The sequence below is a fragment of the Athene cunicularia genome (genome assembly GCF_003259725.1).
Source record: "Athene cunicularia isolate RWA chromosome 3 unlocalized genomic scaffold, athCun1 chr3_part1, whole genome shotgun sequence".
Lineage (NCBI taxonomy): Eukaryota > Metazoa > Chordata > Aves > Strigiformes > Strigidae > Athene > Athene cunicularia.
Window position 1 is genome coordinate 120,574,457 of NW_020799097.1, and position 27,096 is coordinate 120,601,552.

General features: G+C 40.4%; 1 protein-coding gene across 5 annotated transcripts in view; it reads left to right on the forward strand.

Moving 5' to 3' along the window:
* The window catches only part of MACROD2 (MACRO domain containing 2), an 887,639-nt gene that overhangs the window by 773,522 nt on the left and 87,021 nt on the right, over nt 1–27,096 (forward strand). For all 5 annotated transcript variants that reach the window (XM_026844750.1, XM_026844753.1, XM_026844751.1 and 2 more), the window contains exon 8: nt 23,174–23,255. In XM_026844750.1, the coding sequence (XP_026700551.1) occupies nt 23,174–23,255 (82 nt within the window). The remainder of the gene's footprint in view (nt 1–23,173; nt 23,256–27,096) is intronic.

Sequence of the window (27,096 nt, forward strand, 5' to 3'; positions counted from 1 at the left end):
TATGAATTACAAGTTCTCTTCCTTCAATCACATCCAAAACCAAGCTGTAGTTGTCTGAAAAGAGTGGAATGGGGAGAAATAGGTCCTGTTTTATGCAAAAGAAAAAGGAATGAAAAAAACCTAGATAAAATGTTAGAAACCCTGCCTCATCTTCACACCAGTCCTTTAAAGCAGTGTTAATTTTCATAATTACTGTTTGTTCTCTAAGAATAATTGTCCCATCCAGCTTGTACTTGTCAGGTTAGAATTAGTCTACAATTCGTTGAATGTTAAAGGGCAAGTTTAGTCCTGAGGATGGGTTTTTTTGTCTGTTATTTGACCTACAGGGGCACATATGTCAGAAATCTTGTTAGCATATAGGTAACAATACTTTCTTCTCATTGCCTCATCCTAGGGGCTGATTTTCATAAATACACATTTCTGCCAGGAGATTTAAATACCCTGTTTTTCTTCTCCCACTGAAATTCATTATGGTATATTTTCACTAAAATACACAGCATAATGTATGTTTTGTTTTTTCAGTAGTTACTGTAATTAGTCCCCAGCCACAGACTCAGAGCAGACGATTAGAGAGAGCATAAGTAACAAATCTTTAAATATTCTTTAACTGTTGGGAGAAGGCTTTTCCTTGTGATCCAACAGACATTTCTGTGGTACCAAATGATGAGAGAATTTGCTGGACTTAGCAGGTGAACAAATGTGACATGTCTCTTCAGAGACACTGCCCTGGATGTTAGTTCTGCTGTTTCTGTTTGCAAATCCTGCAGCTGTATCATTTTTTGAGACTGTCAAAATCAGTGCTTTGACTCTTGAACTTAAATATGCCTTTAGAAATAACGGATCTCTGATGGAGCTTTCCTTTTTTTGGTCAGCAAAAGCTAGAACTTAACCCCCCCAAAAAACAACAACCACAAACTACACACACACACACCCCAGGATCCTTTAACCAGTCTGGATTCAGTATTACGGCTCCTTATCAGCATTGAAAGCTGATGTCTACATCCTCATGCAGTGACTGGCTTAGCCTTTATGATCTGTATGATGACCAGGATTTCCTGGAATATATGGGACAAACAGGGAAATGCAGCACCAATAAGTAGAGAAAATCTTTCTCTGCCTAATTTGTTTTTATGAACGAAAATCTGCTGTGGAATCTGGTTCATGACTGCCATCAAAATCTCCAGCAGCTTAGGGAAAATTATCAAAAGCATCAAAGGAAGCAGCTTGTTAGTACCAGAGCTTCTGAAAGCGCATCAGATAGGTGCTTCAAAATAATTCAGACTCTTCTGAATATCTCAGATTGATGCGTGCATTATCAGGTAAAATTAGAGTAGTTCTCACGACATGGTGCAGTAGGAAGGGACAGCAGAATTTCTGTCGTGCTCTTTGAAAACCTCCCCAACTTCCTGTTACCCCTGAAGGTGCTGCTCATTCCTGCAACCAGACCTGTGGCTCAGAAACACCACAGCTGCCTTTGGGCCCCTGTCACTCCTGTCTCGTGCCTTTAGGGCTAGGGCGCTTTCATATCCCCTCTTGGGAGTCTTTTTAATGTATGTTGATGCTCCTGCTGCACTCCAGCGAGATCTCAGACCAAATCACACACTTGGGACGTGTCTTTCAACAGGACAGTTACCACTGCTATGAAATTGCCCTTTCTGGTATCAAGACTTTTTCCCTTGTTACACTCCAGAAGAGCAATGTATAAAATATGTTTTCCCTCCTCCTCTGGCCTTGTGGTGACTTTTACAGGACTGTCATCCATAAGTAAGGAATTTGTCTTAATTTAATTTAACACATAACTGTCAGAAGGGAAGTTTTCTGGCCCCTTGTGAATGGATATTAAAATATTTTTGCCCTCTCAGCCTAGTGCATGCATATTATCACCATTGCAAGAGTATATACATGAAAAATTATGTTGGGTTATTTTTTATACTTTTTCAGTACCTTATAATTATGTATGACTTCGTGTCAAATGTCACAAACTTGTTTATAAGCAAAATATTTTGAGCAATTCCAGAAACCTCAGAAGGATGACATAGGATGCTTTTTAACTGAGACAGTAATGTGATGGCTAAAGGAGATGATGAGGCTAATAGTTCTAGCAGCCAATATCATAGTGAATGAGATGCAGACAAGATGAAAGATATATATGCATCCATAGCTGCAGAAGCACACTGATCCATAGGCTGAGCAGGCACTGGCATCAAAATAACCCCTCAAGTTAATTCATAGCCCTGGTGCTCCTGTAGAGAGCGTGCTGGTCTCCTACCGATTAAACCCTGAGGTTTAAATTCTCTTCCATGGGCTCTCTGTGCATTCCCCCAGACTAGTTTTTTCTTGTCCCTTTTTCTTGTACCTATTTTTTTTTTTTTTCCAATGTCCCCACTGTGGGGCATCGCCACTCAGCTTTGCTGATAGCGACATGGAGCCACATCTGCCTGTGCTCGATCATGCCAGGCACTAATGAGGCTTAGCAAGCAGGACATCCAAAGCGGGGCATTAAGGTCATCTTAAAACTCTCCCACTGTGCCTCCCTGAGAAGAACGGTGGCAGAAAATGTTGTTTAGGCGCCTTTCTGGTACAGGGAGCAAAAGCACTAAAAAGGCTGCTGACCGGCTTCAGGAGATTAATGAGCCCTTGGTGGAGAACTTGGATATAAATCCGTTTATAGGGCAAGTGAGGCGGAACTAGCTAGCCACATGCAGAAATAGGCTGGGGCAGAGGCATAGAAATACCCCGTTCATAAGAAAATCACAAATGGAAGATGACTGTTGAGCTTTTTGAGGTAAATTGAGATATTAACAGTACTTCAGATGATAAAACTAGCCAACGCATTGCAACCTGACTGCTTCAAGAAGAGAGGGAACCACAAGACAGTGGTAGGATCACAGCTTGTGCAAGTGGGGAGTTAAGAACACCTGGGTGGATGGAACTGTGCTGTGAACAGCTTTGTTGTAAATCAGGAAGGATTAAACATAGTAAGCACTAAAGGATTTAGAAACATTGTTTGTTTTTTCAAGGAGACTTGGGGGACTGAAACCAGTAAGGGATAGGTAAAAGGTAAGTCTGAATCGGGAGGAAATTATGCACATATGTGCACCACATACCATTTGTTTTGGGGCCCCACCAAGGCAAGAAAGTTGTTAATCTAGACATATGTGGATTGTATGGACTGTGCATAGCAAAGAGCAGAACATTGCTTCTGATAATAAGTGCTGCTTAATATGTAAATTTATTCACAGAGCCAGAATATTGTGACTGTATTTTAAGTTTATACTTTAAAAATTATCTGAATGAAGTAAGGAAAAGGTAATGTCAACATATTTATCTCTGCATACTCATTATAGAAACATGTATTTTCATACAGCATCCATCAGAGGCTGAGGGACAATGCAATACCTCAGGCATGCATACCTTCATCAAGGTGTTCAATCCATGGTTTTACTTCTTTCCCCTCAGCTACTTAAAGCCCATTAAAAATCTTACTCATTAGAGTGTCACTTGACGACACATCAAGTGGTTGGCTTCTAACAATGGTATTTTAGCAAAAGCTGAAGTGTATATATTTAATTTAAATTAATACTGCAAAGTTATTAAGATTATTATGAACACTTCTCAGCAAAGCGACACAGCTGGGAGGAGGAAATCTAGCACGTAAGTGTTAGTGTCTGAAAATTATACAGAATTATTTAGCCCATTAGCTTGTTAACCAGGTGCTCCTTGCACTTAGCCTTATTTTCTAAGCTCAGGCTATGCCTAATATTTACTTGCAGGTAATGAGGTAATGTTGTTAGATGTAGAGGACACCTAATTCTTTCTTGGACTTCTTCCATTTTCAGGCTTTGGCAGTCTAACAGCATGTCAGAGAGAGACATCTGGAATGTGATTGTTATTGGAGATGGCTGAAAATGTCTGTTACAGCTTTTGGGGGCAGAAGATAGGGAGATTTGTTTCATTTAAAATTTGTGGAAGGTATCTTATTTTCTTGGTTAAAAGCAAAAGCCTTTGGAAAATGCAGCCTTCCTTCCCTCCATCGCTTTTATGCCCCTTGATTTGGGGCAGAGACTAGTCCTTGGGCTGAGAAATTTTATCTTTTATCCCTTTTATAGGGAAAAATATAAACCTTCCTGGAAAGAGAAGACACTCTACAGCAAGGAATCAGTTAAAATGTCTCTATGGCCTCATAGATGTTTTCCTTCCTTACCATATCTGAGCATCTAGGAGAGTTTTATATTTCTCAGTACTTGTAATGTGGCCTGAACTGGTTTCCTTTTCTTTTGACATTAGCAAAATACAACTTATTCTTATTTGTTCTTCTTTTCCAATCTGTAATTGTGCTCTTTTTAGTCAAGGCTGAAAGAATTCTCAGCACAACATCATAGCTGTTCCTTTCATCAGTCCAGCCCTTCTTCTGGCACACTGTGCTGCCTTTCCAAAAATACAGCTCGATTCTGCTCCCCTTATGTGCATGGAATAGGCCTTTCCTTTGTATGCAGCCTGAGCCCTGTAAACATGGACACTGCAGGAGTTCCTTTAATAAATTAGCTGTTAGCACATTCAAAACTTGTAAATGATGGGGTGTTTTTCTTTAGTGAGGGAGGAATTTTCATCAGATCAGAAGTTGTTCTCATCACGCTGTGAGTTACAGCTCAGGAAACTGCCACCAGTGTTATTAGCAGCAGCTCCTTAGCATGCCAAGGGAACCCAGAGATCAATGTTTAACCCTTAACGTTGCCCTTGTTTTCCTAATCGGGTCAGCCAAATGAGTGCAAGAGAAATCCATACATGTGCAGAGAATTAAACTATTTTCTCTAATAGCAGAGGTCTCAATCCTAGAAATGCATGCAATCGAAAGGATTATTTTAGTGCAACTATTCCTGGTACTGAGTCAGACCCAGAGGTAGGAGGTCAACTTGGATACCCCATACCTGGGTTTATTTACTTCCCTATAGTGTAGGCATTGCAAAGCAGCTGTAAACAATGTGCCTGTTGCATTTGCTATGATGTAGGTGTTGGAAGTAGATTCTGCAGTATTAGAGGTGCAATCACAACGCTTGCACAGAAGTAACAAGTCCTCACATCGATTTCCCTTTATGGTGAGGAGGCGAGCAAGGGAGATGGATATAGATAAGCACATTTCTACTGCGATGAGAACTGGTTTGGGTTTGCTGGAAATCCTGTTGCTGTGGAAGAGAAAATCCCCTGTTGCTTTCCAAGCTATTAATCTGTTTGTGATTACTTTATTAAAAATCCTTCCACTGTTCTTGTAAGACTGTCATTTATAGGGTTAACCATGCAATTTTCTCCTGGTATCTGCTAGCTATTTTTGTTCCTTCTTATTTATTTAAATAATTTGCCATCAAAGGCTAAGTGATGCATTTAGATAATGGCCACAGGTAATTGCTTTAACAAGAGAGTCACCAGTGAAATTGTTCTTTTAATACCAGCCTGGGATGACCATTCCCTGTTAGACTATAAGAAAAGCAGTGTCATATTATGGCAAACCTCACCAGTTTCAGAGGAAATCATGTGAATTCCAAGCAGACAGGAGTTTAGCAGCAAAAGTCAGGGAAAAACCGCAACTATTTCTTTGTAGAAGATCCAGCAGTGTATTTTAGGTATAATATGCCTAGGAGTGGTCACCTCTGTAAATGGAAAACAGAAGGGGGAAACGCTGTGTGCCTGCCTAACCTCTATTCATGCTAATGAGAAAATCCTTGGCCTGTGTTCAGTCAGTGTTGTGTTTTTCTTGGAAGGCGTGTTGGGCATCTTGCATGGTATATAATGCACAATGTCTGCCCAAATCTGGTTTATGAAGTGTTCTGCATATATCTGTTCTTAGATATTTGGCATTGTCTGTTGGGCTTACATAGTATGTGCCTTTAATAACAGCCCTCCCCCAAAAACCCCACCAGAAAACAGAGACCCAAACAGCCTCCCAACACATCAGCATTGGTAATTTAATACCACCAAGCCATTCCTTTGCTGTTACATAGACAAAAGAAGTAGAAAGGACCCCACAGCTTGAAAGCTGATGCTATTTTGGTCTCTAACAAAAAAGTCTTTGCTTTGGAAAAGAAAAGTTATTTGTTAAACTACTTAAGGAGTTAATTTTCAGGCACTGAAGGCAGAGTTGACATTAAAAAAAAGGAAAAAAAATTGTTAAAACACGTGTGGCAAGACATTTTTATTCTGTCAGGAAATGAAAGCAACAGTTTGTGGATGCTGGTGCAGATTCAGCGCTGAATAAGCACGCAGCCCAAGGGGCAAATCCTCCACCCTGCAAATCAGGGATGATCTTCCAATTTAATGTGAGGTTCTGCCCTTTCCTGTTTGCAGGCTTATGTGGAGAGAATCTGGGGTTTTCTGCTATCTTTTATTATTGATTTCCCAAAATTAGAAGTCTCTTTCTAATAGAGAGGAGGCTTAAAAGCAATCAATAGTGTTTATCTTAGGAGACAGTAGTTCAAACTGCAGTGGAAGGTGGTGTAATTCACCCTTTCCCTTGTTACTGATTGTCTCATTTAGTGTAGTACTGCACAACAGCTCCAGGTTTTAATGTTGTAAATCCCTTAATTATGCACTCACCAAATGTGTTAAAAATCATTTAAAAGTGTTGGTCGGACATTTCTGACTATATCTCCCTCCTCCCGCACTCATATTCTGCTTGCAAATCACTACAACTTAACTATGTGATTTGTATTGGAAAGATTGTTTTTTTGGTTCATTTCACTTTATTATCTTTCAGCAGAGCTGTGACATCCACTTAGATATCTTTACTGCAATTGTTTCTTGATGAGATCAGATTGCCCACTGCAGCTATATCACAATAACAGTAAGATAAAATTCAGGCCGCCTTGCTTCCTTTTGATGAGCTACTGTAGCCTGGCTTCACAGGAGGGGGAAAAAAAAAGAGAGAAGAAAAAGAAGGGCATATAAAAGAATGATAAAAAAACATTTTGCAATCAAAATTGCTCAGAATTAAGGCAGATTGAACCTTTTAAATAAACACAACATGAATAAAAGGGAAGCAGAGAGTTGTGAATGTTATGATGGGGTAAAAAACCATAAAAACTTCTAAAAACAGTGATTTGTGTACTTGTCTCATTTCAAAAGAGAACATGTTTCAGTTCCTCTGATTGAAAATATTTTTAATAGCTAATTTCTGTTGCCAGAACATGTTTAGTAGCAAGCTTTAAAACCTGTCCGTGGCTGAGGTGTTTACGGAAAAGCGAACATTTTCTTTTTGAGTCATACTGATGCTCACTGAAGGAATCCTGTCTGCAGCACTTCCCCACTCACCACCTTGAACTGTGGACTCTCAAGTCAAGCAACATGCACTCGCAGGAGTTTGCAACAGGCAATATTACTGAAGTGATTAACTTCCCAGGTAAATTTAATGGGTTAGGTTGCAACCTCATATGGAAGCTCCCATAGAAGGCCTCCAAGGCCAGAGGTAGGATCCTCTCAAGATTATTTTAGAGTTTTCTTGCTACTTAGCGGAGGAAGTGTTAGGATTGTGGTAGGTTTTTGAGTGTGAGCTACAGCCAATTGCTACGAAGTTGCTCACTCTGTGCCTGGCAGCGTTGCTGCAGCAGGTCCTCCATAGCATTGGTGTTATTCCCCAGTGCCACACCACAGGCTCCGGTGGAAGAACTCAGCAGGGAAAAGAGGCCTAGAAATACAAATCCAAGTGACAGTATGTCCTGGGGCACGTCGTAAGAAAAAGTGCAGAGATAAAAAAGCTCATTCCCAGAGCTGTTCCGTCTGCTGCTACTTCAAATCCTCAGAGTCTTTTGTTGGATGTTTCAGGAGAAAAAAAAAAAAAAAAAAAAAAAAAGACGCCTCCCTTTTCAGTGGAGTAAAGAGAAGATACCCATGCAGAGACGCTTATATACAGATGATGGCAGGAGGGATGTGACCCATTGTTCTCTTCCATGGAGGCAGAAGTGTGCAAGAGCCATCTTGGAAAGCCTGACCCATGTCCCCTCGTAATCAAAGAAGCCTGGCTGAGTTCAGTATGAACAGATCAGAGCCGGAGCAACCTTGCAAATCATATCAGGGAGTTTCAACTTGGCTGTATGCCTCTGCTTCGGTGGTTGTCTTGTGTTCCTGTACTTCTGAGGTATGGGTAGCGCAGTCTGTATTGTTGCCAACTCTTGTGATATTTGACATTTTTCTGAAAGCCTGATCTTTGGAGGCATACGTGATGCAGATTTTTATTTTTTTTTTTAAGCTATTGCGCATGTGTGCTTTTAATGTGTTTTAGTCTTTGTAGTTGGAAAACACAGGTAAAGACATGACCCAAGTTCCCAAAAGCTCAGAAATGACAAGGCAGAAGAGATACCAACAATTAGTAGTTTGTGAAATGCTGTGATTTTTCAGTTGCTGTCATGATTTTGGATGGTTAAGAATGTAAATATAGTGTTTACAGCAACAGTATGTTTTCAGTTCTGCAGACAGAATGAGGCACGTACTAACCAAAAACTGTGTTAGTCCCTCAGAAGCTCAATCACCTAACACTCCAACAGGATCTCTTATTAGTAGGCAGAGTTGCCTCCTAAGGAGGAAGATGCCATCTTCATTCTGTACAATAATAAAAAAATAATGAGTCTTTGTCCTCCAAGAAAGCATCATCTTGCCGTGGATCAGGAGGCAGTTCAAACCATCACATAACATCCCTTGAAAACTGGCATTTGTAGGAATGTCACATTTGAAATGTTATAGTTATAGGACTTCCATTATATGTATTGTAAATCCCCATTTTAAAGGGTTGTAATTTAACTGTATACAGTCATTCTGCTTTGAAACTTGGCATAAAAATCACAGCCCCGGAGCAGATATTTTTATAACAGAAAATACATGAGAAAATTGATTTAGCTTTTCAGAGATTTAGATGTGTTCAAGCTACTGCTCAGCACACTAGACTTACAGAAGCAAAATTTCTTGGGGAGTTACCAGATACAAGAACGTGGAGCTTTGGGTGGGTGTTATGTGATCCACAGCAAGTAATAATTTGGTTTCGATAATCATGAATAATGCAAATATAGAGACATGCCGTGTGGATTTTAACATAGGACTACTGAATGTTAGAGTCAAAAGCTAAAACAGTTGGAGTCATCTCTGAGAGCAGTTTTGCAGATGCTCCATGAGTACTTGCCGGCAAAGTCAGTAGTAACGAATCGGAATGGGGCCACTCGTCTCTGTAGATGTTGCAGTCAGATCCTGGCTGTGTAATGGAGGAAAGTGCTACAAATTACCTTGACTATGAACTCAAGGACTCCCCGTCCTCTTGGCGCTCAAGGTTGCAGAGAGCTGGGAATTGCTGGGAGTTACTGAAAAGAGGTGGCCTGGTAGACTCGTGTCTGTTATGGGAGTTGGTTATTTTAGTTGAAATGGCTTATTTACAACATTTGCATGAGATGTGCTTTTATTCTCTCTTTTGTTCCCCCTCCACCTACAGCAGATTAAAAGGCAGTGGAGAGTATTACGTAAGTCTGTAGTTTATTATTATTGAATAATGTATATATCTGGAATCCTGACTGTACCATACAGACTTTTAACACCACAAATTACTGAACCTGGAGAGCAACTGCATGAAAGCGAGGTGCCAGATGTGAGACTTTGCTGTTGTAAATTGCTGTAGCCCCCTGGCAGCTACACTGACTTACAGCAGGGCCAGCCCGCTCCATTCACAGCAGCCAACTCTCCTCTGCCCTCCCCGCATTTTTCCCTTTTTCTGCTTAGCTAAAATGAGATAAAGATGTTGCTTTGTGAGAGGGAAGGACTGAGAGCTTGCCACAGAGACAGGCAGAATAAGAGCAGGTGCTGAACAACATTTGCAGTAGTTGAGCTCCCTCTCGACAGGCTCGGTGCACCCCTCGCTTTTGGGCGCGGGGCCCCTCCAGAGCCCAGCTCAGCAGCTGCACTGAATTGAGTGCTAGTCCTGCAAAGCCACACGTTGCTGGGAGCCAGTATATGATCTTGCTATGTTTACCTTATGGATGTGATATGCAGTGTGGCAGCCCCAGAGTGGTTTGTAAACTTACACTGTAAACACTGTAAAATGTTTCATCTGTTCAAAGTCAGTCGGCTCAAATATCCTTCCTTTCTTTTCTTCCTTTTTAAAAATCTCAAAATTAGTTCCTCCATCTCAAGTGGAGAAAATAGGTCCAAGATTTATAGATCAATGTTAACCACATCAGATATTTCCCACTTTTGTTTTAGATTCTCTGTTAGCTCGAGAATAAAAACCGACACTGAATATACTTCTCAGCTATCAAGGGTATAGTAGGGTAGTTGTTAATAGGAAATGGGTGTGGTGTATTGAAGACAAGGTTCTTTAAAACTCTTTAAATCTGAACATCCGGACAGATTTGTAGAAGAGGAATTCTTGGCTAGGTTAATCCCACGTAGACTAATTTATATTATGGATAGACATGTGTTTAAACAAATACAAGGCATGCATAAAATATCTCCTGATTTGAGAGTCATAACAATGATGGAGCGTATCACCACCAGGTCAGCCAAGAAGCCAAACCCTCTAGAAACATGGGGACGACCTGATTGCAGGTGGTACTCAGGACAGCTGTAAGTCATCACCGCTCTTGTTAACTAATCACAATAGCAGAATGCTGAAGTTTTGTTGGTTTCTGGTTATTTTAGTTTTAGATTTCCCTCATGAACGTGATCACAGAGAGGCAACTTGGCTACCCCATCTTTGCACAAGCACACTTTTTTCAAGGCTGATGGCAACAGATGTGCTTGTCAGTATAAAGTCTGACTTTGTGAAAGCTCTCTGTGCTCTCACCTGGGAAGGCAAAGTCATGGTCATGGTATCTCTTCAGTCACAAAGGGTAAGAGGGGAAAAAAAAAAAGCCCAGACAGAGGGTCATGAGAGGGGAGGAAATTGCAGAGTGAGGATGGATAATAATGATACTGTCTAGTTCTTATGTAATGCTTTTCACCAGGAGATCGCAAAATAGTTTGAGAGCTATAGCTCTCACAAAGGTGAAAGGGAATCCCAATCCTGTGTTATATCCATTAAGCCTGTTGCATCTTGTACAGATCAAAGAGAAGGAGTCAAGTCACAGCTGACACTAGTGAGCCACTATTCTCAAATGTGTGCAGCAAATGAGGAGAATACAATAAAATGTTTGTTGTCTCGCTATGTAACATTAATTACAAAGCTGTGAAGGCACCTTATACCTGGTACATATTGTGAAGAACTCAGCAATGAATGTGTTGCAGAAAACTTCCAGCTGAAACACGAACAGGACCATTTACAGATGCTTTACGGAATAGAAGTGCCAAATCTCAGGTTAGGTTTTGGCTGTGGACCAAAAATACTTTCCACAAGAGGTGATTATTATGTATGATTCATACAGTGAGTCCACACAAGTAAAAATAATACTGCTTAGCTCTCAGTGTTCAAAGTGCTTTTACATTTTCAAAGTGCTGTGCAAACATTAGTTAATTAATGGCATAAAGTAAGTTACATTTTTGTGCATTTAGCATTGACATTTTGACAATAAATGGTTTTGGAGACTTTATATGCATCAGTGCATTTGACAGCTCATATAAATTGTGCTAATGTTCTCAATTGTATTTGAGCAACATCTTAGTAATTTAGATGCTTTTTATCTTATGATGAGCAGATAGATAGAGCGAAGGTTATCTGTAGATAGCAACATGCCATAAATAAAATATCTTTTTGGCCTTTCTAATAAAACGTAAATCTGGGCTTACTTGCCTCTGTGGCTTGTGTGCTGTGATCTGCCACAGAAATAAAAACACTGGTAGAAGTCAGAAACCACTAAGCGCCATCATTAGCATTCCAGCTGCGGAAACAGAGCTCCGTCCAGAAGATAGATTTTGTGGAATTGGTGTACCCAAGGTTAGACATCAGAACTTGGTAAAGCACTGGAACATCTGCTGGCTATTTTCAGAGAACTGTCAGCCTATTACTATCTATTAAAATTAATTTAAAAGTGATCCCTTAGAGATGAATCTTTTTTTTTCCTCTTCCCAATCATTGTGAAAAATGTTGCCATACAGTTGACATTTATATCCCAGCAGATTTTTTTTTTTTTTTCCTAAACAACCTATATTAAAGTTGCAGTATCCTCTGTGGAAGACATTCATCAATTGTATCAAGCTGGCTTAATGACCTTTCACATGAGGACATTTTGGCTGAACTTCAGACTGAGCTCACATGCCAAATCTATAATCACATGTGCTCTCAAGCATAGTTCTTCATTACTGGTCCCAGACTCTCACAGGTACAACCCAAGAGCAGGCTCTGAAGTGCAGCCATTCCCCAAGCTGACCCAGTCGCCGGCTCAAGTTCTTGAGTTCTTGGGGAATAAGTATTTCACATCAAATTTTCTTGTCTAACTACTCATTGTTTCTCCTGATCTCTCTTCTGAGTAGCCAGAAACACTGCAGAGGTTGCATTTAGATCATACAGACTCCTGACTTGGTTTCTTCCAGGATGTTGGGAATCAACCATTGCAAAATTTTGTGAAAATAACTCATCATTCTACCGTCATTCTTATTTAACAAAACCATTCATTATTTTGTCATACCTACCTAAGTGTGTCAGGCATGAATAGAGTGTAATTGTGACTGTAAGAAGTGACTTTCTACAAAAAGAAGAAAGAACTTTTGTGTAGGAAGGAGATAAATAGACTTTTTTTTTTTTTTTTTAAATTACATATACTTTACCTGACACACAGTAAGCAAATGATCCTGAGTTGATCTCCTTTTTGGAAGAGACACTGGAGTGAGCACCCTGGGAATGGAAGTGGGTTTTTTTTTTCTAGCAGGACTGGAAGTTTAATAGTTTCCTCTTCTGTCTGGTTCTGTCTTTTCCTAATGTTAAAAAGGATTCTCTATATCATTCGAATGACAGACATACAGTATTTGAGAAAATCAGCCTTTGTCCTTTAAAAATGGTCTTTAATAGCTTGCATTAATGAGTTTAATTCGATCTATAAATGACAGATAACTTAATCATAAAACATGTTCTTCAAGGAGAGAGAGATGAGGTAATATTTACATAAATGAGATTCAGTCCAGGTTTCAGTACAAGCAATGGTTTCAGAGCTGGTTTAAGTTATGCAATGTGGCCTGTATTCTTGGGAAAGCAATTTTTTTTTTTTTAGAAGCTCTCTTTTTTATCTACAAGAAACTTTTTGAATAAGAGTTTTGCAAACTCTGTGTGTATATTGTTCCTTTATAACCTGGGTAGCAGGTATGTTATCCTTTCACTTTGCTTCCACCACAGGAGTTTTAGTCCCCTCAGTGGGGAGTTATTGACTGCACACCAGTGTTATCTCTACCTATGTTCTTCCTCAAATGAAGGATAGAGAATATATGGAGGTGCTGGGGAGGAGAACTTGCAACATGTTACAGATGATCGCAGTGGTTAACTTAGCACTCTTCATCCCTGAAAGGGTAGTTATTATGACACTTGTTGAAGTTTTGAGAATCTAGCTGTAGTCAGACAAACTTAGTGTCTAAAGTGCTGCTGTTGTCTTCCCACCAGGGTGGTAAATACTTACCTGCATTGATCCAAAACGCCTTTGAAGTCAACAGTTGTAGGATAAAGAGTAACTAACATGAATGTTAATGTAGGATGAAGGTGAGAATGATTACAGAAAATTCAATGGCAAACAAGGGAAATACCCAGTGCGAGCTTCCTTCAGGAACCTCTCTCAACTGCATTAGGTTTAAGGGACTTGTACATCAAATCATGTATTTTGCAAAGCTGTCTAAGGTTCTAGGTGCATGTATAATTTTGTATGTGGGGCTTATCTGGTCTCTTTTGTTGGAAATACTTCAATAAGTTGAATTTTAAACCAACTTTGTAAGATCAGGCCAGAATTTTTTTATCTGTCAGTGATTTGCAAAATAATGTGTAAAGCCCAAGTGACAGCAGTCAAGAGTTTTAAAATACCCCAGCCCCAAGGTGAGGTGAAACCTTTGCACAACCTCACTGAGAAAATTGTTGCTCAGTTTATCATAACTGCAAATTTGCCCTGCCTGTAACAGCACACTTCAAAAGTTATTTATGCCATCATCTGCTTCTTCGAGGAACTGTTTCTTCTGCTTTCTTTCTGCAGCTCAAACATTTATTATGCATCCTCAGGAGCCTGCTTGGGGCTTCTCACCAGCACAGCCATAAATAAAGGTTTCTGTGCCAGCCACCAAGATTTCTGCGCCAGGAAGGGATGCCTACCCCTGCCACAGGGAAGAGCAAGGGAGGCAGAGTTTTTGGGGACTGAGAGACATGTGGTTCCCACTGCTCAGGGACCTGGAGACCTCTCATAATGCCTGGAAGTCACTTCCATCCCCTGCCTCTGCAGCACAGCAGTAGGGAGTTTTGCTTTCCAGGACACGAATCCCCTTTGCTCTCTCTCTTGGTCCCGAGCCTCAGGCAGGTCTGCTTCCTCCTTAGCATCCTAAAAACCTAAATTACTTGAACCTGTCTGAAGGGTAGGAGGAACCATCACTTGGTGTCTTTGTGTGGTTTTAAAACCTGAAGCTGTTTTATATTCAGAATCTTGCAACAGCCACAAAGATGATGGCAGGGAGGACATTAGCTTTCTGTTTTCAAGCATATTCTTTTTTTTTGGTGGTGGACTCTGAGCAAGTAGTGCTGATTCTGCTGCTGGCCCCGGGAAGGAGTGGAAATTGTATTGGTAGATATTATTATTACAACAAACTGGTGAAAACATTAAGAATAAAAGAATGCTCCAAAGTGACACCTTAGCCTCAGGGGATCCAGCAAAGAGCTTTTGGTAGTAGTGGAACATGGCATTTTCTGGGAATTCGTCTACCACAGGTTGAATGCCCTAATAGGCTTAGGATGCTCATAATCTTTGGGAACTTTGGGGTATTTAAGTCCAAAATGTACTAAAAAGATACTGCGAAAATTTATGTTGTAAGATAAAATGTGGTGCAAAAAGTTGGCCTGTGGGCTTACAACGCCCTGCTTGATTGTATGCCACAATGTCGTCTTATTCAGTGGAGATCCACAATGAGGATATAATGATAACTTTAAGTAAGCTGATGATTTATCTCCTCAAAAACGCATGGTTGTTGTAAAACTGCCTATCAGATATTTTCAGAGTACTATCTTTCACAAGCCCTTATTTAACGCAGTTATATTTGCATGCATACCCTCTCTTCACATTTGCCATTTGTCACTGAGATAGCAAATTACATTCATCAGAATCCATTCATTCCCCCCGTTTCGCTGAATACAGGATTATCTTGGCTGTGTCAGCTGCCCTATGACTGGTAACTGTGAAAAATGGAGGTCGCCTTCAGATATTCCAAACATGTATCTTCAAAGGACAGTAGGTATTAAGCTGCAAAAGATGAATGGGCTTTATGTCATCGTGTTTGTGTGGCATAAAAGTGAATTGTGCAGATTGATGGATGTCTTGGTAAAAACAAATGCATTTTTAAACTACTCTCTTGTCCCTTTCCTGACAAGTTTTAGTGACCATCAAAAGAAATATACTGAGATGTTGCTTTAAATCCTAGGCTGATTTTACAAGTTTTTTCACCTTTAGGAAACTGAAAAACTTTTAGTTGTTGAACAAAAACCCACATGTGTGCTCTTAACTACTGGTTATTTTATAGTCTGTCTGTGTTTATATTAGCACTGCAGGACTATCATGGCTTATTTGTCATATAATCATGCAATAGATAAGTAACCAGAACACGTACAATTTTGTGGCTGACCATTTGTAAACTCCTCTGAAAATGTTGTCACAATTTCCTCTTTTAGATCCAGATTGTTTCTTTAGGACAGGCACTCTGCTTGTCTGGCAGGTGCTTTGTTCACACAAAAAAGTAACATCTCAGCACAAAGAGTTGCCAGGTTCAAAAAGCGGTTGCCAGTCTAAGTCTACTTGTCTGTGAATAATACATTGTATTAAAAAGGTATTGAAGACACAATGATTTCTGTCATGGAGAATGAGTAGCCTCTAAAAAACAACCAACGTATTAGGGAAAAAGAGTTATCATTATTGAGTCTCACAATACATAGGTACATCGAAAGGGTATGCCAGAGGAAGACCGGAGGTATGCAGTGAAGCTTGTGAATTTTGCTTGTGGTCATTGAGGGGACTTCTGTTTTTTTTCTGTAGCATCTTTGCTTGGGTGAGAACAGGAGAAAAAAATCCCAGGGTCCTAGTCTAATTCTGCTGCTGTTGTTCTCTGTGACATTGGGCACATCAAATCTCCACCTGGAGGCAGAGATCTATCAGCACTATCACAAAACTGTAATGCTTACCTGTGTTTGAGGTCTGTGGGTAGAAGTGCTTCTTCACTGGAAAGTGTTATGGTTTCTAATGTGTTACAGTAATATGGAGACAGGCTTGTGCCATAGCGACAACTGCAGTGGTGTGTCTGGTACCTGTGTGATCCAGGGAGTAATTTGCCCTCATCTGTTGAATATAAGCAGAGCTGTAGGAACAGGCACAACAGACAGGGAAAGACATTCTGACCGTGTTTTAAGTTTATCTTGAGTTTCATTTATAAGTGTGTTGCTACTGCATTTTGATTTAGAGACAGGGATTGCTGCAAAGCCTTATGTACCATTCCTTTGGGATGTTGTCTGTATTAATATTTTAAACTTGTGATAAATTTCTGGTGGGTTTTGTGTTATGTGTTGGGTTGGGTTTTTTTAAATTGCCTTTGGAATTTTAATTATCTTTCACTCCAAGCAAAGTATGCTTTCCATCAGGAAGTAGGATATTAAAGCACTAATAATAACTTTCTGGTTTTTAACTTCAGCAAGACCACCATAGAAAACATTCCACTCTGTTTGTGATAAGCATAAATCGTTTTATAATTCATGTGTTTTGTATTATTTTTTCTTTCAACAACTGCCTAAGTAATATGATGGTTTAAGCAAGAGTTGCTTCTTCACAGCTAGTCCTTAACAGAAACTTGCTCTTGATGTGATATCATAACGGTCCATTAATACCATTACTTGTAGGAGGTTCACAGTAATGTGGATTTTTATTTACATTTTTTATTTGAATGCAAAGAATCTCAAAACTCAAATCCATGAAAATCAAAGAGCTTTGTTCTCAGAGAGTACGTCTTTCTCCCTCCACCACCAGGGCTGAAGGGTGACCTAGAGATTGCCTGTTTGCCTGAAGCTGGACTCATTTGGGTGGTTGCAAGTTCAAGTAAACAGCAGGGTGGTTTGGCTCAGATCGTCAGGAGATTTGAAGCTGGGCCAGGTGTAAAGATCTTAAGGCTAGGTGAACTGCTTTGTGAACATTATCACACAGTTCATTGATTGTCAAATTCACCGTATCACCAGTCTGACACCTCTGCCCTGCTTAAATCTTGTTATGAGGATGGAAGCGGCGCCGAAGCTTTGTATTTGCCATAAATACTTGACTGAAGTTCTTTTTGAGAGTAATTCTGCAATTATAGACCATGATGTCATGCCAAAAGGAGCAGACAGTCAGCTAGGCTCTATGCTTTAATGGTTTCTGTGAAATTAGTAATAGTACCAAGAGGCTGAATTTTAATTTATGGTGCTATGAAATGAGTAGCTTTTAAAGGGAACTGAAGCATTCACCTTTGGAAGGAGAGTGTGAAAACTTCCAGCCTTCACCACGGTTCATTTCCAAGTGGGATGCACTCCTCTCTGCTCTTTCTTTTTGGTCAGGCAGACTGCTATCTGGAAAGGACAGCTAGCCAGATGTGCATGGCTCTTAGAAAAGGCAGTGCCTCTGGCAAAGTGGATCACAACTGCTGCAAGGGGCATTGCAGATGCCTGTGTTATTTTACAAAGCTGCTATTTCCATCTGTTAGTTGGTTGCAGTATTAGCAGAGGATCAGATTGGGCAGAGGGTAGGCTGAAGGGGGAGCCTGTCAGCATCAGGAGCATCATTTCCCAGTACTTCAAGGGGGCAGAAAGAGACATCAGTCTCTCTGAAGTGTACCTCTGCACCTAACCAATTCAGTGCATCAGCTTGGTCCTGGGCAGGGAGGAACTCTGTCAGAAAGCCAGAAAAAAAGAGAGATGGAAAATGAGGTCCCTACAAGGGACTAAAAGGGAATCCTACAAGGGAAGTTTTGTTGGGCAGTGAAAGCCAACAGAGTTGCCTGAGCAGCTGCGGTCCAAACTGAGGGAAAATGTGGGATTGTGGCACAGTTGAAGGTTCAGAGCTTCTTCCTTACAGGCACTGTAGTCAAGGAGTCTTAATGGGTTCAGGCAGCTCTGAACTGTGACTATTAAGGAAATGTTTGAGAAAGTATCTGAAGATAGGTTAACAAAACTTGATTATCAGAAGAACTTTAATTCTTAAGGAGCCAAATGTTACTTCTGGTATTATGGTGTATAGGCACTGATCCAAGCATGCTGAAGTCAGAGAAAAGCCTCCGTTGACTTCACTGGGTTTGAATTAAGTCCACAAAATGTTTGATAAACCAAATGTTACAGCAACCTTCTGGTGTTCACCTTTACAATAGATCCTAATCATATCAGGCAAGGGCATTTCATAAAAGGGGTTTGCTATGCATACAATAAGCAGAAAGCTGCTTCATTCTCTTCATTGTTTGTTACCATTAATTTGCTTTGAGATTGGGAAATATTTTTTACAAGTTAGCATTGTTTTTCTATTGTGTATTTGCTGGTAAGATTTAAATTATGATGAAACTTGTTGTTGCATATAATAAAAAACAGTCACTGCCAGCTGGATAAATGTCTTGGTACTGGGGATATGCATGAAATACTTGGGAGTGCTGAAATGCAGTTGGATTTATTTTCGTTGTGAGCTGTTAGGACACAAGGTGGCAATGACATAGAAACGCCCATTAGATAAAACAGTCCAGAATGTCTTTTGATCAGTTTTCTGCTTCAAATCTGTTCTTGATCTATACAGCTTGACACCTGGGTATGCATACAGCTATACGTATGACAACATTTGGCATGTCCTGTGGATTGTGCTTGGCAATACATCTTTGTAGCAATGTGTAAGTGTACAACTATTACTGTCCCCTAAGGAGGTAGGGAAATTAAGTCAAAGGAATTGGATGACCTGCCAGAGGCCACAACAAAAGAGCTGAGATAAAAACAGAGACATTTTGGATCCTAAAATGCGCATAGGTAGAGTGTAGACTCCTGTATCCCTGGCTGCACGCACAGATGTGACCGTATTCATGCAGTGTCCCCTCACCATGCTGCAGCAGAGGGAAGGGTCCTTTAGGGAACTTTAGGGCATGTACTTTTAGTTTGCTGGGAAGGCAAGGTGCTTTTTCTTCTCAAATAATCCGTAAAAAAAAAAAGTGTAAAGGTGCCAGAAAGCATCAGCAGACCATTGTTTTATTGTGGCTTTAGGTATGGTGAAGCTTGCAATTCTTTCTTCAAGCAGTACATGTCCACCTTGCTGCATTTGCCTTCTGTGGGCAGAGCTGTGTCTGGTCAGTGGTGTCTGTGTGTCAGTGGAGCTCGGCTGCTGTGGAAGGGTGCAAGCTCCCAGGTCTGCCATGAGGTTTGGGGGACCCTCAGCAGCTTTTCATCGCTCTCATGCTGCAGTGACGATGCAGTCACTGAGTACCCACCCATCCCAACCTCCCACAGGGCTCTTCTAGACCGTTAGCAGTCTATGAGCAAACTAACCCAAGGTGTGTTAACCCACCAATAAACCTAAAACTCAACAGATGCAAAGTGCTTTCAAATTCACTGGGGAAAAAACAAACAAGTAAAACCCCACAGAACAAAACCAGGAGGAAATATTTTTGCTACTTCTGTATTAAGATCAATGCTGCTGGCATTAAGACTAGCAGTGCTTTTATACCCAGTGGAAGGGTTTGCAGTTCACGAGATTTGGCTGTATCCTTGTAAAATCCTGGCGTTAATGACTGACTCTGGGTCCATTCAACCGCAAAACAGTCTCAGCCCTGTGAGCCATGCAGAGCCCTAGAAGTTTACTGATCCTTATCAGGTGCAGCTAACAAAACCACCAGGAAGGTATCCCCCTCAAAATCAAATAGAGCCTGGCAAGGAGAGCCGGGCCCAAGAATAAAGAGAAAAAAAAAAATCAATGTACTCGCAGCCTTGAGCTGTGAAGCTGCCTACTAAGTGAACAGCTCATGCAATTTAACTCCCTTCTTCCTGTGTTGCAACGCTCTTAATTTTGGGGTTCTTTGATCCACCTATTCATAGCTGTGAAGCGAGCAGAATTTAATCAGGCTCTGACAGGGGATGGTTGATTTTAATACCAGCCTCCAAAAAAGATCTGTCAATCAAGGATGAGCTTTAATACCTTCAACTTGCAGCTCCTTTAAACTTCTGCTGCAGTTGAGTGGTGCTTGGTCAGCTGTGGAGGAGCTGGGCACCTACAAAAGGCTCTGGGGGCTCCCTGGGCACACCTGGGGGAGTCCCTGGGGGCTTCTCCTTGCCCTCTGTAAAAGGGCCACATGAAACGTCTCATCAAGTTGGTATTTCCTAGCCACATGAGAGGAGAGATTTCCTCTTTGAATAAAAAGCAGCTTTCATAAGTGCACATCCCAAAAGGCCTGCTGAGCTTTTGTGAGCAAGCAGGCAAGGCAGGTTTGGAGTCACTTGGCTTAAACCTTTCCTTATTGTAGCTGGAACAGGAACAGTGAGGACAAGGGCTACCTTCTGTACCTATTTTCAAGTTATTTTAGCTGGGGATGTTAGAGAAAATAGTCAATGACTGGCAGGATGATAGAATATGGTTTAATTTCAGATTTACTATCTGCCAACACATGCCATTCAATCAGATAAACACAGGATTTCAGCTGTCATCACAATATCTTATGCATACTTAAAAATAGAGCCCTTTTTCTCACACCAGGAAGAAATCGAACAGGTTTATATATAGGATGTATACAGTCAGGAGGCTGGAAATTTTGAAATAGTCTTCCGTTTCTAGAGAGATTCCCTATCTTTAAATTAAGGAATTATATTAGAAGTAGTAGAAATTCTCAGGACTGCAGAAGTTTTATCGTTGTGAACTGCAGAGAATAAATAAAAGTAAAGGGAGCACCTTGAGAACTTGAACTATGTAAAATGAGGAAAACGTCTGTAATATTTTCAGCAGAGAATATAAGACTATATAGAGAGCGAGACGACTCAGAACTACTCTGTGTGGGAACATCATTCCTCCTCTGGTTTATAAGTTTCCATCCTTGCTCTTTTGTCTGTCCTAGTTCACATATTTGGCCTATCACTGTAGTTATTGACTATCTGTTCTGCTGGGGAGGCAGAAATAGAAGATAACAATCTAGCATCACCCCAACACTATCCTAAACCAGTTTCCCCAGTAAATGTAATTTAAGCATTCACTGTCTAGAGCTTCCCCCTTAAAAAAACACAGAGCAGCTTTACTTAGGTGGAAACTCTCATGCAGGTGAAATGTGGCACCTCTTGCCACCAATGCTTCACATTATAAATTTGTGAATACACAGATGAGTATGGCTTTTTGGCTGGAGCACTTAACTAGTATTTGGGTTCTTTATCCCTTGTGAATAGTAGCTGATGACACAGTCCAGCATATTTTTAAGGTCTAGCCTGGTTTGTTTGAGGGATGCACAGAACAGCTTGTTCCTGTGAACATCCTATGAGCAGACAGCACCAGGCAGTTTTCTTGCTCACAAATCTGCCAATACGCTTCCCCAGCAAGCAGCATTCCCCACCGAGCTGCTTTCTCTCCTGCTCACAAGCCCCTTTCTTCCCATATAACCTGGACCTTCAGTCTCATATTTCCTACCTAGTTTGCTCTCTCAGGTTTTGTCGTCAGCTTTGATTCAGAGATGTCCTTGTTAGCCACTACCAGCATTTCGCAGCATAACCGATTATCGCCTGCTCTTGTTCCCTTCTTGTTCCTTCGTATTCTAACTTCGAACTCTAAAATGACACCCTGAACTGCTCAGCGTAATGGTATCTTTGAAGCCAAGACTTGTACTTTGCTTCGAAGAGCAGCTCTAGCAAAATGAACAGCACTTTCTACTGAAAGTAAGGGAAAGAAGGCATTGTTTAAGAGCATTCCTCCTGCCAGTTTCCCTGTGGGTGGGAGGCTGGAGCTTTTTCTGGTATGTGTAAACGTGTTCCTGAGAAGTTCCGCTAGGGCAGATCTGCTTTTTGCCCATAGAAACATGAGGACAGCATAATGCCAGCCAAGATGCTGAATTTCCTATTGCTGGGCTTCATCCCTTTCTGGTTAAGCTCTCATGCACTTCAGAGAAAAACTGGATTATCAGGTTGCAGGTCCCTCAGCTCAACCATGGGAGGGTCTTTTTGACTTCCCCAACTCCCTCCTGGAGCTGGGTTTTGGCTGCAGAGGCAATTTGTGCTGGGCTATGCAAACAGATAAAACAAATAAATAGCAAGGCTAGAGTGAAGTCCAGCGTGGGTGTTTTTCAGTCTTAAATAGGCTTTGGAATTCTGTTTGTTTTTTATTTTGTTTGGCTTTGGTTTTTTTGGTCTCTTTTAGAAAAGCCTTTCACATACAATGATCTCCCAAACAATTTATTTGAAATCGTTGGTGGGTGGCGCATACATTATGGGCTGTGGTTTCATTGATATGCTCAGCCTTGCTAAGTAGATGGCATATTAAATGTTTTATTTACCCCGTGTGCTACCTGTCATCTAATCAGCTTTTGGTTTTGCTGCATTCTACTTGTATTATAGCAAGAGCAAGTGGTTTCATGTAAATTAAAACCACATGAAACCTTTTAAAGCCATTTTAAAATACTAAATGGTTTTGCAAATAGGTTTGTCGGACAAGGATTGGAAAAAGAGCTCTTTGCTTACCCGTTTACTCATTTGTATGCTTATTAGAAGCCCCCCATGTGACTCTTTCATCAAACATTGCATCCCAGTACTCATCTAGAATGCCAAAAGTCATTTATACTGTGCTCAAGAGTGGTTTGCATAAACAGGAGGCAGTTAACAATGAATACAGTTGTGAGCTGCAGTCGCAAATGTTATTTTATAAATTACAACACAGATGCACAATAAAGTCAAAACATGCATCCCTGTGATATTTTCTTGCTTATCTGGAGCATAAAAGCATGTTGGCTTAAAAGTTTCTTTGCTTTTATTAACTATTATTGCTAAAGTTTATGATTGCGATCATTTCACCGTGAATAATTTTGTTTCCTGCAGGTGGATCGTATCATCTTCTGCGTCTTTTTGGAGGTTGACTATAAAATTTTCAAGAAGAAAATGGGCGAGTTTTTCCCTCTAGGTAGGTATAGTAATTGAGTGCCATCTGACTTTAAAAAATTATGCAGCAAAAAGACAACAGTTGGCATCCTTTCTTCTTTCCCTGCCTAACCCAAATATTAAAATGTGAACTTTCTTTAAAGATCAGCTGCACATAGAGGCTCTGATCCTGGACAAATGCAGACATTTAAAATTTGTGAACCGGTAAAACTACTTGTGATACTGCTTTTGCAAAATCCAGGCCTGCTTTTGTATTCTCAGTACAGCTCATTTCTTCATTTTCTGCTGTATCCGTATCTGCTCCTGAAAACTGGTGCGTGGCACTGGGTCTCTTGACTCTGAGAAGAAAATGATTTGCACTAATGTATATAGCTCCTAGTGTATATTGCTTTTCCATGCACTTTGTACATGCTTTGCTCTTTCATTAACAATGCTGGTAGGGTTTCTCTGGGTCTGAAAAGATACCGCAGGGGTTAGAGCCCAACTGTGTCTGAATGAGAACTTTAAACTTGAGCTGTCCCTGTGCAAGAATGAATGGGAGAAAGATGGCTCTCACTGGAGCACTTGGGAAATGTTAGCCATTCATCTTACGTTCCAATCGGGAGGTTACTTTCTAGAATTTAAGAAAACCTGGTGGAGAGTAAATTTGTTAATCCCCTCCCCCCCCATATGCCTGTGATTTATTTTCATCATATATCATTAGAAATCTGTGTTCAGTTTTTGGGGTTTTTTTTATCAAGCCTGACCTCCTCCCATTTTATTTTGCTTTCTATGACATCAGTCCTACTATATGTGACAAGATCCAGATTTTAGTATTTTGCTTTATCACCCATTTCAGAAGTGGCAGTCACTTAAATAGTCCCCATGCTGTCTGTCTGTCTGGTAGAAAGGACCTTTGAGTAATAAGAAGCAGAGCTTTGGTGTGTTGTGAGTCTCCAGTAATTCTACAGAACCACGTTGTCACAGTGGCCACAGTGTTTTTTTTCCTTTTGCTTTGGCTGGTAGTGTGGAAATTGTGATGTTTCTGTCTCATCTCACTAGAACAAAGCTTGTTGTAGAAGACTGTAATCTCCAGTTTGCAACGATTGGCAGCTAAAACTTAAAAACCTATTGAATTATTCAGGTAGTATAGAATGGTGCCTAACTGCTTAATAATCATATTTTTGTCTGGAGCACATTGAACATGCATTTCAAAGACCGCATTCATGTCTAATCCATTCACTGTGTGATTTTTTTTTTTTTTTGGCCGTGTACCCCAACACACAGGATGAAGTGGCAGTACCCTGCCTACTGTTTCTGGCTCTGTGTCTGCCCTTCAGATTAAGTGAGAGTAGACTACAGTGTCAATCTGTCAACAAATTAGAGTATTAGTACTCACCTTCATTGTTAAGGTTGTTGAAATCATGGATTAAAGCCTGGTATCGTTGTTATAAATGTTAAAACCTGAGAGACAAGAAGATGCTTCAGAGCTGAAGCCCAAAGGGGAAAAGAGAGGAAGATGGGAGATTTATTTCTTTTTTTGGTTTTTCAAAACCTGACATTGCTGAACTCCTGTCTACAAAGAACATGTGTGGTTGGGTGTCATGTTATATAAAGAAGCTACATTATGTAGATGTACAGTTGTACTATAGTTTTAAAAGTATGTTTATTTTCATGCATGGAAAGTTTTTACAATTTTTTTGCTTGAACTAAAACTGGGAATTTGATATGTGACCATAAAGAGGTGGTTGTGGTGGGGACTCTCTAAGGTTCAGCAAATCCTGTGGTTTGCAGGTATGTGACTATGCAAAAGGTTGATCCAATGCTTATGCAGACAGCTGTCCAGAGAAAAGATGTTTTAGTTCTCAGCAGTCACAATTTGATACAAATTACTAGAAGATTCTAGGACCCATTTTCATACACTCCCTGTTGCAATTCTGAATACCAGTTTGGATATGCCTTAATGATGCTGGTTTCCAGGAGGATATGACCACCTACTGACTGGTGAGCTGGCGCTTTAAAAAGATCCAGTTTAGCATCTAAAACTTTATCCCTGACTCAGTGAAGGATTTTCTGTGGTTAGGTCAGTAGTCAGTGATTTGGGAGATCTGATTTTAACATCTTGTATCACCATGGACGTTTAGTGTGCCCTTATAAGAGCCACTTAGATCTTCAACTTGGGAGGAGACAGAAAGAGGCAGGAAAGATACAGGCTACTCAAATGACTCTCCGTTAGTGTCCCTGGAGAAATGATCAGTATCTGGGTCTGTCTCCTGGAGGAGTGCCCAAACGATTAATATACAGTCTCCAGCTTGCTTTGCCATCTTGAATTAACACTTTTCCACAGGGCACCACCACCTCAACAGATGTCCGCTAAAGTAAGTCCCATCCTGAATTGCCTGTAGCCTGCTGGTTGGGAACATTAGCTCAAGGTCTGGATGGTGATCACCAGATTACCATCATGTCTGCTGCTTGTTCCTTTTTCTGGTCTCTTGTGAATTGCCATCTTCATTTAACATAGCAGGCTTTGACAAGTTATCAGCAGACTCTCCTACTATAGGGATATTCCATCTCTCTGCAGGACTGATTCGTTGCACAGAGGACTCAGTCACCATATTTCTGTGTGAAGGAATTAGCAACTGTCTCTACCTTTGGCAATAAATTCCTGATATTTAGGCTGTGGAAGGAATTGGCAAAACTCTGGTGGTTTTGTTTTGTTTTTAAGTGAATCTATTCATGTAGTGAAATGAAAGTCTTTAAGGATAGACTTGCCCTAAATTTAAATTGATAGGACACTATCTGAACATTCACGGGAGAGAATAACACTAGATACTGCTTTCAGCTTAGAGAAAAAACATCAAGACGTTTTATAAGTGTGTCTTGCATTCAGAAACATTATGAAATACATCCACTTTAATAGATGTGGACAAAAATGCTTAGAAAGAAGAATATATTCATGGAGTTATATACATAAATAGTTATTACTTTAAAGCCGGTGCATTAATAAATCCAAAAAGACATCCAAGTGCTTGAGCTAGTCAAGTGATAATGAAATGAAGCTAGAGTTACACCTCAGTGCATTAGAGTAAGTGGAATATAGATATAGGGAAATTGTTCCATTAGTTGAACATATCATTAGGCCTATTTTGCAAGTGGAATGCCAAAGAAATTAGTCGAGTAGTAGTACTGATATTAAGACAACTGCCAAAAGCCTTGTCATTTGCAAACTTTAAATATATAGGGGGAAGAGGCAGACTTCTAAGTAATTTCATATCTTAGAAGTGTAGCAAAGCTGTTCAGTAACAGACTGGTTGTCACAGTCTCAGCATTTCTGATTTCATCTCAGTAATCAGTCGCCTGTACAGAATCTGAGTCAAAGCCAGCATGCTCCAAGGAGGAGCGCCACTTAATCTTTAATTCAGACTCAGGATCTCATCCTAGTCATTGTCCAGAAAAGCACTGGTTTAGAAAGTAAATGGTTCTGGTCCACGCAGAATTTTTTTGTTTAACCTCTGGGGTTTTGCTGAAAAGTTTTTGTATGTCCTGGTGGAAAACGAGAGTGGAAGACGTGTTTCGGTAGAACAACCAACCTTCTGTACTTAAGATGGATCACTGGCTTAATATGTTAGGTGCTACAGTGATTTTTTGGTTTTTTTTTTTTTCTTTTTACCAAATGATTCCTATCTGCTAGTAGAATGAGATAATCCAGCCATTCTCCCTTCAGCTGTGTTAGGAAATTCTGTCTGCTTAATCTGGGAGAATGTCTTGCTGCATATCTTTCAGGCAAATAAAATATCCTTGCCTGCAGTTCTGGCTCAAATGTGTAGTTCTTACATTGCTGGATTCATCGCTACTAGTATTATTAATGAACTTTCCGGGAAAGG